General features: G+C 38.2%; 1 protein-coding gene across 25 annotated transcripts in view; it reads left to right on the top strand.

Annotated features, from left to right (window-relative positions):
• Positions 1-6,117, top strand: part of ELAVL2 (ELAV like RNA binding protein 2) — an 82,813-nt gene extending 76,696 nt beyond the window's left edge. For 21 of the 25 annotated variants that reach the window (XM_090131412.1, XM_090131411.1, XM_090131398.1 and 18 more), the window contains 2 exons: positions 2,951-2,989; positions 3,416-6,117. In XM_090131412.1, coding sequence (XP_089987538.1) covers positions 2,951-2,989; positions 3,416-3,746 — 370 coding nt within the window. In that variant the 3' untranslated portion in view covers positions 3,747-6,117. The remainder of the gene's footprint in view (positions 1-2,950; positions 2,990-3,415) is intronic. The other 4 variants (XM_090131400.1, XM_090131399.1, XM_090131402.1 and 1 more) reach the window with 3 other exon arrangements.
• Positions 6,118-12,297: the final 6,180 nt, after the last annotated feature.

Here is a 12,297-nt window from a genome sequence, read left to right as displayed (position 1 = left end):
TATAGCTGAAAGAAAAATGTGTTCCGACCTGTTGATGGCTGGAAAGCATCTAGTAAACCTACTTAAAGACAAGATAACATTCTTTTTACTCTAGGCGGTCACTAAGAAGTACAAATCACTTAAGGTTGCTTTTAATTTTGTGCTTTCTTCATTAATTTGAAAGTTGATTCAGTCAACAGTGACATGGGTAATTAAATTTATCTCTTAATGTGATATGCCACAGACATCCTTCACTTCCCCAACTCTTTTACTTCTTCCCCATTCTGTCATTCAGATTTTATCTTGGCTTGTTGTCTGAGTGCATGGTAGTGTCTTCCCTTATTCCCCACTTCAGATATCTTCCGCACCTGTTTTTTGTGGATACATGTTCTGATTGTGTGGAAACTACAGCATGTAGTTCCTTATGATGATTCAGTGTATTCAAAAGAACAAATGGTGAGAGCAGAGTGAAGCAAAATCTGTAATCTACATTTCTGAGTGTCTTGCTGTTTTCAGTGACTTTGATAGGTTCTTTTCAGCCTCCGCCCCTGACCACGTTACTGGAATGTGCTGTATTTTAGTATGTTCCAAGATGTGCTGTTGGATTTTTTTCAAACAACAAAACAACAAAATCAGCTTACTGTTTGCTTAAAAAGAGGAGAATGTAGCAGCCTTGAGAAGGTCTGTGTGGGCCACCTTTCCTTTTAGGTCCCAGTGATCAGAGCTCACGGACAGTGCCCTAGCAGGACTTCCAGACTGTTTCCAACTTGTTGCCTTTGTACCACAGGTGCCCAGCAGCGGAGGAGGTCAGCAGTGAAGGGAAGGATACACAGTTGTATTCAGTGTTTGGAGAATGTTCGTACTGCTTCTTTGGGAAGAAGAATGATGTAATTGCAATATAATAGCCATCTTCTGCAACATTGGGCATTGAAACTTTAAATTCTTGGTTGTTTGCGATTTTTTTTATTAAACAGCGCATTTTTGGGAATGCCAGTTTAATCTGGAAGTTTTTTTGGTAAGATGTTAAGTGTGAAGTTAATGCTTACAACAACCCTGAGGAGATGTTGCAATTTGCTCCTCTTAAAAGCATAATTGTAGCAAGTAGTATCAAGTGGGTGTCAGGCCTGCAGTGGGTGGGAAGGGTGAGTTCTCTCCTTGGTGGGTGTGGAAGAAGTAAAAGGTTGAGCTTATGGAGAGCCAACTGGTCAGACAGTGAAAGTGGAATAGCAGACATTAGTTCTTTCGTTTTCTTCTATCTTCAGGCTTCTGTTTGCTGGAAGAGACAGCTTTGATAAATTTTACATGTTGGTAACTGTCAAGGGAGATGTCTTACATTTGGGATTTGTGTATGTGCTGTTGTTGCAGTGTTTCAGCTGCTGCTATTGGTGTAGTTCAGATTGCACTGACAGCTCAGGTCTTCCATGTCTTTTACATGCAAAAAAAAAAAAAAAAAGGAAAATCCTGGTGGTTGAAATTTCAGATGCTAGCAGGATGACCTGATGCAGTTATACAGTCTATACAATTGATTGAGGCCTGAAAATGTACAAGCAGTGTATACTTAGTAGTGAAGAACAAAAGGCTCACCAAAATGCTTAATAGAAGTGTTGGTCTGGGCTTTTGAAAGCAGCTCTACCTATAGTTGTTCCTCAGATCCTATAGGTTGTGTTGCTGAAAGCATCCTTAAAAATTGTCAAGTGAATTCCTTTTTTCCCAAATCTCTTAAGGCCATCCAGTAATGGATGAAAGCAGTTAGGTTGACACTGTTACTGTATGAAGTCCTCAGCCCCTTGCACAGCAAATACCTGTAGGTGGTAGTATTTCTGGAACTCATCTTTCTTTCACTTCCAGATCTTCAGTGAGAGTAGACTTATGTAATCCCAAAGCCTGCTGACTGTTGGCAGGCAGATTTCTTTTTCCCTTATGCTCTTCGAGGTGTTTAGTGCCTTTCTGTCTTGTCCATACACCCTTCAAATCCTGTTCACTGCAAAATCAAGATACTCTGTAGTTTGACCTCACTTACCTGCAAGTAAGACCAAATCATTTTTCATTTCCTTTTTTTTTGCATGAATTATGCAATTTAAATCTTTGCCTTTGGATTCCTTGTACTACCAGTGGTTCTTAAATCTTAAAGTTAATTACTGGAGAAAAATAACAGTGAGGTACAGATCTGCAGGATAGCTGTAAGCTAAAAACTGCATCATGTAAGTCTTTATTCTCTTAATTTTGTGGCATCCTGGAGGTAACCTTTCAGCAAAAGGTGTCGTCTTCACCTCTAAGCTTTGCCAGGAAGAAACAAGAGCTGCTTTAGGGAATACAGTTTTCTTGGAGAAGCAGATTGTATTTTAGTACTGAAGTTGTTATACTAGGAGTAGAAGACGCTGCTTACTTCAGATATTGGCTAGAAAGCTCCGGAGGGTCTAGAGATGGGGAGAAAAGATGAAGGAAATAATCTGGAGAAAGTTCACAGCCTGTACTGTATATATCAGTATTCTGAAAGAGGTTAGTCCAGAAAAGAGTAAGAAAATAGTTAAAAAATAATAATGTTGTTTGCAATGCATGTCCTAATACTTGCTGGTGTTCCAGAACCTTATTTCTATCTAGATATTCATGTCAGCATACTGAGAGAAGTCTCAGTAAAGTCTTCATCAGAAACAAATTCATGATCTGGAAGGTTTTGCTGAAGTGTACATACTGCAACTTTATGCTGCTGGTAGTATTTAACTTAGTGCACCACTATCATAAGTTTAACCTTTCTGAACTGAATTGGTTGAGATTGTGGATGCTACGTAAGAACATCTGTTTAGTATTACGTTAACTGTGTAGTAAAGTGGTGCGGCTTTTGTATTGGTGGTATTCAAGCTATTAATGAGCACCTATAGAAACAGTGCAGAGGAGCTGGTAATAATGTATGAGATTTCCTCGAGACTTTTCCAGGCCTTTATGTTAAGACAGTTTTGCTGACTATTTTCAGGTTGGACAATCTGCTCAACATGGCTTATGGAGTAAAGAGGTAATAAAGAACCATTCCATTCATAATAGCCAATTCATTAAGAGAAAATATCTTGACTGTCGTTACTTTTGCAGTAAGACTTATTTTTGCTTGTTGAGACTTCAGATGAGGTTGTTCATTTTGGTGCACGTGCATGGAAGACAAACCTTTTGTTCCATATTCAAAGTGATTTAATCCTCTCTAGCATGCTTTTCTTTAATTCTTCCATTTCATCCAAACCAAACACAGTTCCCACATCTGTGTATTGTGCTGTGCATTGTATTTTGTTCTGATGAAAAATGGTAAAAATCCCAAATTACCTCAGTGTTCCAGCTGATAAGTCCCAGCCACCTGTGAAAAGCCCTCTATCCTTTCCTCTTTTTGAAACTTCTTTTGATTTTCTTAAAACAATTGCTCTGTTTTTATTTATTTCCCATCATTCTTCAGTAGGTTTCCCCCCATGACCATTGATGGAATGACCAGTTTGGCTGGAATTAACATCCCCGGACACGCAGGAACCGGATGGTGCATTTTTGTGTACAATTTGGCCCCAGATGCTGATGAGAGTATTCTCTGGCAGATGTTCGGACCCTTCGGAGCAGTAACCAATGTGAAGGTCATCCGTGACTTCAACACCAATAAGTGCAAAGGCTTTGGGTTTGTGACTATGACAAACTATGACGAGGCAGCTATGGCCATAGCAAGCCTGAATGGTTACCGCCTTGGAGACAGAGTACTGCAGGTCTCCTTTAAAACAAATAAAACGCACAAGGCCTAGCAAGTTATTCTCAGTGCATTAACATTTGAAATCTATACAACAAAGTCAATTTATGAGAAGCCTTCTGCTAGTAAATGCCTTTGTTGTATATCAGTGTGGATATGGGGATAAAATGAATACTTAGCATCCTAAGAATATGTGAGATTTTTTTATTGCTAATGTTTGAATTAGAACTTCTTAAATACCTTTTGTGTTTGAATATTGAAAAGAGGTACAGGGTTTTTACCTGTCACAGTGCATTCTATTGCCTTCTTTGAAGAAGGTGGACCTTTTAAAATGTTTCAGCTAAGGGAAGAAGTTTTCTTTTGTTTTTTTTGTGTTACGACACGACTGCCATTAACCGATGAGTAAATATTTGAGGCTCTGTGTTAGACTACTTAAGTTTATTTTCTAATATCTCAATCTGCCATGTGTTTAATTTACAACTTGATGAGTTGCTTTTGTTGTTGTTGAGAAATATTTAAAGTTTACATCTTATTTATAAAGTTATACGCAGTATTTATTTTCTAGTTAGTGTTTGGGTTGGGAAAGGGGAACACATTATAAAAGCTTATTGTAAGAATACTGGAGAACTTTTCGTAAAGCAGTACCTTGCCAAAGAGATAAGAGCCTCTTTGATGTGGATTTAAAAAAAAAAAAGCATCTATTTTTATAAAAAAAAAAAGATAAAAAAAAATTTGGAGAAACTTTTTACTGGTCCTGGAACAAATATTTTGACTTGAATACTTTGAGAAATCTCTTCATATGACACCTTGTGAGCTTTTAAAACTTAACAGGAAATTTGCAGTTGTTGGGGGAAAATTTAGAAAGATTTATGATGTAGAAATAAATTTGAGACATTTCTATTAATAAGTAGAGTTGATGGGATGCACTGTTGGTTTCATTTTGTAATCATCAGTGAAGTTTTTGATCATCCTGGTTATATAAGTGGCTCACATTAACTTGTGATTTTGAAACGAGAAAATTAAAAAAAAGTCTATATAAGAGCAAGCAGGAAACTTAAATACTAAGAGATGGGGGAAAAAAAATCTGTTCTTCCTAAAGAATTCCCTTCAGATAGAGCTCATGGTGTTTAGTGATGTACTCACTATTGTTTGAAGAATTGTTTTGTCTTAAGAAAAGACATTGTGCATGGGTTGCACAGCGGTTGGGTATGTTTGGAGGTATTTTGAAAGTTATGTTCAAGGCTAACACCTGAGCTTTGTGTAATGTAAATAAGACCTTGAGTTATGAATCTTTCAGCTAATTTTGATTTTTGTTTATTTTTCAACTTACATGCCAAGTGATGGTCAATTCTGAATGTTTTTGTATGAGTTCTTTCTTTGTAAATGGCATTAACATTGTTACTTGAGGTCTGCTTATTCATTTTTGTTGTCCTGAGGACTTGAATTTACAGTGCATCAGGTCTGTTGCTATTTTTGTCTGTAGATAGTCTAGCTTCAGCTGTTTATAGTGATGCTACATTTTGGGTTATAAATATGTTTGTGGTTAAAAACGAGTATAATCATAAGTTTTGAACAGATTTCCTTACATCTTTCATACAAAACCCATAAACACCTGTATGCTACTGAAATTTAACTTTGTATAATGCTTAAATCACTATTTGGGGACATAGAAAGTCTTTGCCATGTATTGAAGAAATTAAAGAATTACAGAATATTTTCTGATTAGCATCTAGCTTACATTAAATTTTTGAGGAGGAAAAAAAAAGCTGAGGGTTTTGATGATGCCTTTGCCAGGATGCACTGAGAACTATATAGTTACGTCCTGCTTTTTGTATAAACTGAGATGCTCATAGGCTTCCCCTTAGAAAAAAGCAATGTTCTATGCATAAACATAGTTGTACACTATCTTTGCAGTTGCATTTGGTTCTTATTCTTTTAAATTGTAGTTATAAATTTTTCAGTATAGTACAGTACATATACTGTGAAGCGCGTGCTAAAGTGAATAAGCGAGTTTTCATGCTGACCCCTCAATGCTATTCGAAAATCAATTGGCTTTCTGAGCACTTTCTCATTCTTAGGTGCATTTAGATTGTTAAAGCTTTTCTGCATTAAATTGTATATACTATAGGAAACACAATCTTTCCAATGTAGGGAAAACAGTAGCAACGTGCTTCTTTCCTTATACTACTCTAGCAAACAACGGCATTGATGAGAAGGCATGTAAATTGGGCTTCACTTTACAGTGTTATCAGAGCACTTAGTAAAATGTAAGGTTGGTATTTATTTGAAGATGTATAGTTAATTCACATCTGTTGGAATAGAAAATATATTCTGTTGAGTATTTAAAGAGGTTGTACATGTTTTCTTTTGTGTTTGGATTCTTTGTACTTTTTCATGTTCAGTACATCAATAAACCAAGTTGAAGGGAAAAGTCTCACGAGCACGTTTTATTGTGTTGTCTGCCTTCATTGGGTGAGCAGCCTGAGCAGAAGGTGTCTGCAAAGCTTGTTCTAGCTTAGCCAAGGTTGCTAGTTACTCACAAGCAGGCAGTTCAGCGGACCTCCATACCAGTTCTGTTATGTTAGGACTCATGTCCATGTTTTCAGTTCAGCATTGCATGGACCACTCAGTGCTGAGGCAGGTATGATAAATGAGGATTGTTAAACACATTGCATGAAAAATGAATTTACTGTCCAGCCACCTGCTATCCAGCATAGCTAAACCAATGCTCTGTTGTGTTGGAAAAGTACAAAGAAGGGAGAAGGATTTACTCTCCATTGCAGTGCTCTTTTGCTGTTTGATTACTGAATTTTCTCCATTCTTTGAATACGTGGCTAATGGATATCCAGTTACTTTGTTCTTTCACCTTCTCAGCACTTGAAGGGTGCTTAAATTTATTATTTACTCTTAAAGTATTTATGTTCCTAAATTCACTGATTTTTCTCAAATGAATGAGAATGAATTTTCATCAGTGATAATAAAAATCCAGTAGTGACACATGCAGTATGTAACTTATTTTTAACTGTTTTCTTTCACTCTTTTTTTCACATTTCTAGTGTGAGGGTGTTTGGATTGATAACTGTGTAGTATAAGTTACACTATGGAGCGTCTGCCATCAGTGCAATGCATTGGAGTCATGTTTGTGTAGATTTGCTAGTGAGTGTGAAGGACAGATACCTCAAGATGCCTTTTAGTCACTGCTGTTGTTAACAAACAATTTACATACAGAAAGCATGCTGGTGACTTTATACAGTTATGTGCTTTGATACTTGAAGTACTGAAATAGTGCCATTTATGGGTCTTGGCAAGAAATGAGTGGCTGTACGTGCAGTTCATTTTCCAGCAGAGACTTGTGTGCAGCCTGCATGCTTTCACAGAAGGGTGGTTTTAGTTCTCAGCTCAGACCAGCGTGAGTAGTTGTCCCTGATTGAATTGTTATGTGGAAATAAGGACAAAATGTGTTTTTGTCATTTCCTTCAGTTTTAAAATTAAAACTGCTTATATTTTGAGGATTAGCTGCAGGTAAACAGGCTGTCAGTGAGCAACACAAAAACTACCAGCTGTAAATGCAGTTATCCGGAAGAATGTTCAGTTCTGGAAAGTGATTGCTGAGCACCTTGGATTGATCAGAGCTAGTAAATAAGGGAACCTGCTGGGATTTCTTACAGAAGGGGTACTTTTCTCACTATATTTAAATTTTATGATGAAGCTATGGAAGATGATGTGAAATCCATTCATTCAGGATGTGGTGATGGAGTGTTATAATTATCTGATAAGAGTTCCAGGAACCTCCCCTTAAGTTCAGAGATGAATGGTGGCAGATGGGATGAACAATAAACACAACCGTAACAGGGGAGAACTGTGACCTGGGGGCATGTGGTAACATGGGGACTTGAGGAAGGATTTGTCACAGCAGAAGCATGCTTGAGGCTTATGTCCTCTTCTGCAAAACATATACTCAATGAAACCAGTTGTGGCAGATCAGCTTCCCACCTACATCTAGAAAGGCCTTCCTTTGGCAAGAAAGTGTTTTCCCATTGTGAAGAGGGAATGTGCTTTTTTGAATGGTCAGCTGTCTGTTAGCATTGGTCATGTTCAGGGTATGTGTGACACCCAGTGGCCATGAAGTCTGTCTAGCTGTATTGCTGGGCAGACCTGACAAGTGTTTAAAATCTTCATTTTGCTGCATCATCACTTAACATGCTGCTTGTGGTTTACTTTGAGTGACTTTAAAAACATTTTTGAATAGTAACAATTAGGTGTTACTTCCTGACAATATTTTGCAGCTTCTTCTAAGGCAAACAGAACAGGGTTTTCTTTCTACATTTGCTGTAGAAATGAAGACAGTTTCAACTGTTCTGTTATGCATAAAATAGCTTGGAATTCGGCACTTTGGTCTTGTCACTTTTGTTGACCCAGTGTTGCAGCTTTTATGTGTGCTTGTTCTGTTCAATTGGGGCACTTGGAATTTGAAATTTCAATGTGTTAGAAGCAAGAATGATTTCTTTTTTTTACACTGAAGTTGTACTAGTTAGACTTTGCAGTAGATGGTATCTTTCTAAAAGCAGCACTGCACTGATGACTAATGCTTTGGGCCAGCAGGTGTTGTTAGTGCATAGAAGGTCATCAGAGTGAAGCAGCTTGAAACAAAGCTGGAGGTGGTTTCACAGAATCACAGAATGGCCAGGGTTGGAAGGGACTTCAAGGATCATGAATCTCCAACCCTCTTGCCACAGGCAGGGCCACCAACCTCCTCATTTAATACTAGGCCACGCTGCCCAGGGCCCCATACAATCTGGCCTTGAACACGTCAAGGGACAGGGCATCCACAACCTCTCTGGGCAGCCTGTTCCAGCACCTCACCACTCTCTCTGTAAAGAACTTCCCCCTGACATCCAACCTAAATCTTCCCTCTCTCAACTTAAAACCATTTCCCCTTGTCCTGCAAAGAGTTGATTCCCCTCCTGTATGTAGGCTCCCTTTAGGTATTGAAGGTATATTTAGGTTTGAGGTCTTTTGATGGGAGAAGATAGAATACGGAATCTAATAATGTGTAAGAAGAGTCTGCTGTGGGGGGAAGTGCAGCCTGGATCTGAAAGGCTTGACTTCTGTTGCCTCCATGCTTGAGAGAAAAAAATAAAAAAGGCGAGCCATATAAGCTGGTTGGCACTTTGAAAGCACCATGAATAATTTCAGAGGCGTAGGAGATGGCATAAAGTTGGGCAATCAAGTCTGGTACCTTGCTATATCATCTCGTACATTCTGGTTTTGACCAGTATTTTCAGACATCGATAGAAACATGGAAGACTTTATTCTTGAAGGACCCTGCTTTAAAAACTAAGTAATACTGCAGAAAGTTCATGGAAGCGTTCTGTTATGTACATCATGTGATTTCTGCGCATGAGTTGATGTCAGTGTGTTTGTTGCAACCCTGGAAGGAAAGCTGCTAGAAATGCCCTCACAGTGTAGATTGTAAAGCATACAACATTTATAAAGACACCAGAAAAGGTGCTTTTTTAATTTTAGGCAAATTTTACTGTTAAATTATCCTCATTTTGGCAGTCAACCCTTACAGAACTTGCTTTGAGTGCAGTGATTTAGTTACTTAATGCACTATTGATAGGAACTTTTGCAGGTCATCCAGCTGTTGATACTACAGGATTACTTACCGAGAGCTACATAACCCTGAAAATCAGTTCCTCATTTTTTTTATGCCCATCTGTTTGAAAAGTCTGGAGTTATCTTTTAGAAATGCAGAGTATTCCCTAGCAGCTTGTTCTCTCAGAAGGAAGGGGATTTGTCAAGTTGAAATGTTTTTTTTTTCCCCTGCTGCTGTCTGTCCTTTGTGTACTAGCAGACTTTATTTTTTATTCTTGGTGTTAGTGATGGCACTAATGTGATAAAGTAAACAGTACCATTCTGCCTTCCACTTCAATCTGCCTGTCTTCTGTGTTAAATAGTTGACATTTTATGAGGAATTTACTCAGTGACTTCATGTTCAGTCATTTTCTGTCTTGAACTGATGTGCTCCATATACATTGCAAGCAGCTGCAGTATCTGTATTTATTACCAGAAAGCAAAATGTTACAGATCTGAATTTTGATTTACTGTTTTTGAAATAAGTGTAGGCAGAAGATTGCTTATACATGAAACAATAGCTGAAAGTACTGATGGTGGACTTTGTTTAATTTTTTGTATCAGCAAAAGATTCTCTAAAGTGAGTTCAGTCTTCAAATCCATGTTCATGGTGTTATTGCTCAATAGCCACAAGACAGATTATGGTATCTTGAAGCTCTGAGACTACATCCCAACCATGTGCTTGTAATATGTTTCATCAGCTGTTGTGTTAATTACCTTGTTTGTAATCATTACATTGATTACAAATAAACTGAAATATAACTTAATTCTGTAGTCTGCCTGACATGGCATGTTCTGTGCTGTGTGGCTCTAGTTTTTCATGGGCCTTATGATTGCTTGTATTCCTTTTCTAACCTTTAAAGTCTCTCCTACTCTTAGTTTTCAACTGTTCCTCCTATTTCATACCTGATTTCTTAATCATTCACTAGTCTGATTTAATCTCTCTTCCTAAGTGAGCTTCATAGCAATCTAACAAGCAAAGATCAGATATACGGAGAGGGAAAGCTAAGAATTGCTTTCTCCTGCCTCTCTGATCTCTTAGTAATTATTTGTTGTGCATCCAATTTCCAAATGAGAACTCATTCGTAGATGCTGCTGGCTAATCTCTTAATTGATAACTGTCTTCCACTTTCTAGATGGCTAAACAATATATTGTAACAATTGCCATACATCTCGAAGACAGTGAATTAGGAATTCATCATCTCAGAAGAACTGAGGGAAGCAAGAGGCAAACTAAAAAAAAGGTTATGTCTTGCTTAAAAAGGAAAGTTAAGTCATTAAAGTATGGTGTGCTTAAAGCTTAACGAGAATTTTTCTCTTCCAAAAATTATTCTGTTTGATTCTTTCAGTTACTGCAACCAGGATAGCTTCTCTAGAAGAGGAGAAGCAGAATAAAAGAAAATATGAAAACTGTAAAATCAAAGAGAAGCCTGTACTAGAGCTTTAAAAATCTGGCAGTGCTGAATACAGTAGGTCTTGACAGTTGGTTAGTGTGCTTCCGTGTTCTTCATGCTTCACAGAGATTTCAGATGAAAAGTGAACTAAAAATCTGGAATTGAATTTCTAACTAAATAGTTTTCAAATGAAATTTCTAATAAAGAAAGTTTCTAATAAAATAGAAATGAAATTCCTCCTGGGTTTACTGAATTGTCACCTCTGAAGTGTGGCATATTTCTTGGAGACTTCACCTGATCACATTAAATCTGTAGAGACTCAGAGACCCCAATTTAAAAACTGTTCAAAATGAAATTCCTTAGTCATTACCCGAAAAAGGAAGAGATGTGAGCAAGTGATGACCAAATTTCCTTCCTCGTGAATTCAAGGTGATTACTGTATGTGTCAAAAAAACTGTATGTTCTGTTTTCCAGACGTTCCAGCTCTAGAGGACTGCCTCTCTCGGACAATGATGGAAGTCCTACCTAGCATATAAAAGCAAGGTTAGAATTCTTGGGGAAAAAGGGTTAGTATCTCTGACCACTTTAGTTTCTGATGATGCTACTGCAAAGCCTCTCTTGTCTTTTAGGACTAGCAGGTACTCTCTTTCATTGAAGTATATCAATTCTTTACAATATTCCAGGTGGTAATATTTTCTTTCTACATAAGTGGACTAAGGCTGAGATCATGTTAAGGCATTGTCTATCATACTGATTTATGGAAAGAATCAGTGCTCTGATCTCAGTGTCAGTAGATTTGCAAAACAAAAAATCTCCCCAAGCATGATGGAGTAATGTTCAGGAAGGAATGAGCTACTTTGATATGTAAATACTAACTCATTTTTTCCTTTGTTATAGGCTGCATGTGGTTCTTCAGTTACTGCAAGATGTGTGAGTACAGTTGACAGAATGCATCTGTTTGAAGTGCTGGTAGAGAGAAGATTCCAGTAAAGAAGATCCAGCCCATGTCATTGATTGCTGAGAGTGGAAGAAGCTTTCTTAAATAAAGGAAAGCTCATGTGGATTTCTGTACCAGATGAGGTCTTTACAGGTGAGAAAAGTTGTTCATAACTTTAGCATCATAATTTACTGTGTATTTAAGCACAATATTCTCTTTCACAGAATCACAGAATCACAGAATCGTAGGGGTTGGAAGGGACCTCCAGAGATCATCGAGTCCAACCCCCCTGCCAAAGCAGGATCCCTACACCAGGTCGCACAGGTAGGCGTCCAGGCGGGTCTTGAATATCTCCAGAGAAGGAGACTCCACAACCTCCCTGGGCAGCCTGTTCCAGTGCTCCGTCACCCTCACCGTAAAGAAGTTCTTGCGCACATTGGTGCGGAACTTCCTATGCTCCAGCTTCTGGCCATTTCCCCTTGTCCTGTCTCCGCACACTGCTGAAAAGAGTCTGGCCTCGCCACTTTGCCCCCCACACCTTAGATATTTATAGACCTGGATCAGGTCCCCTCTCAGTCTTCTCTTCTCAAGGCTAAACAGACCCAGCTCACTTAGCCTTTCCTCATAGGGGAGATGCT

This window comes from Phasianus colchicus, chromosome Z (genome assembly GCF_987193195.1).
Source record: "Phasianus colchicus chromosome Z, bPhaCol1.hap1.1, whole genome shotgun sequence".
Lineage (NCBI taxonomy): Eukaryota > Metazoa > Chordata > Aves > Galliformes > Phasianidae > Phasianus > Phasianus colchicus.
Note: the sequence above shows the minus strand (reverse complement) of the source record. Positions and strands in the feature narration are given on the sequence as shown.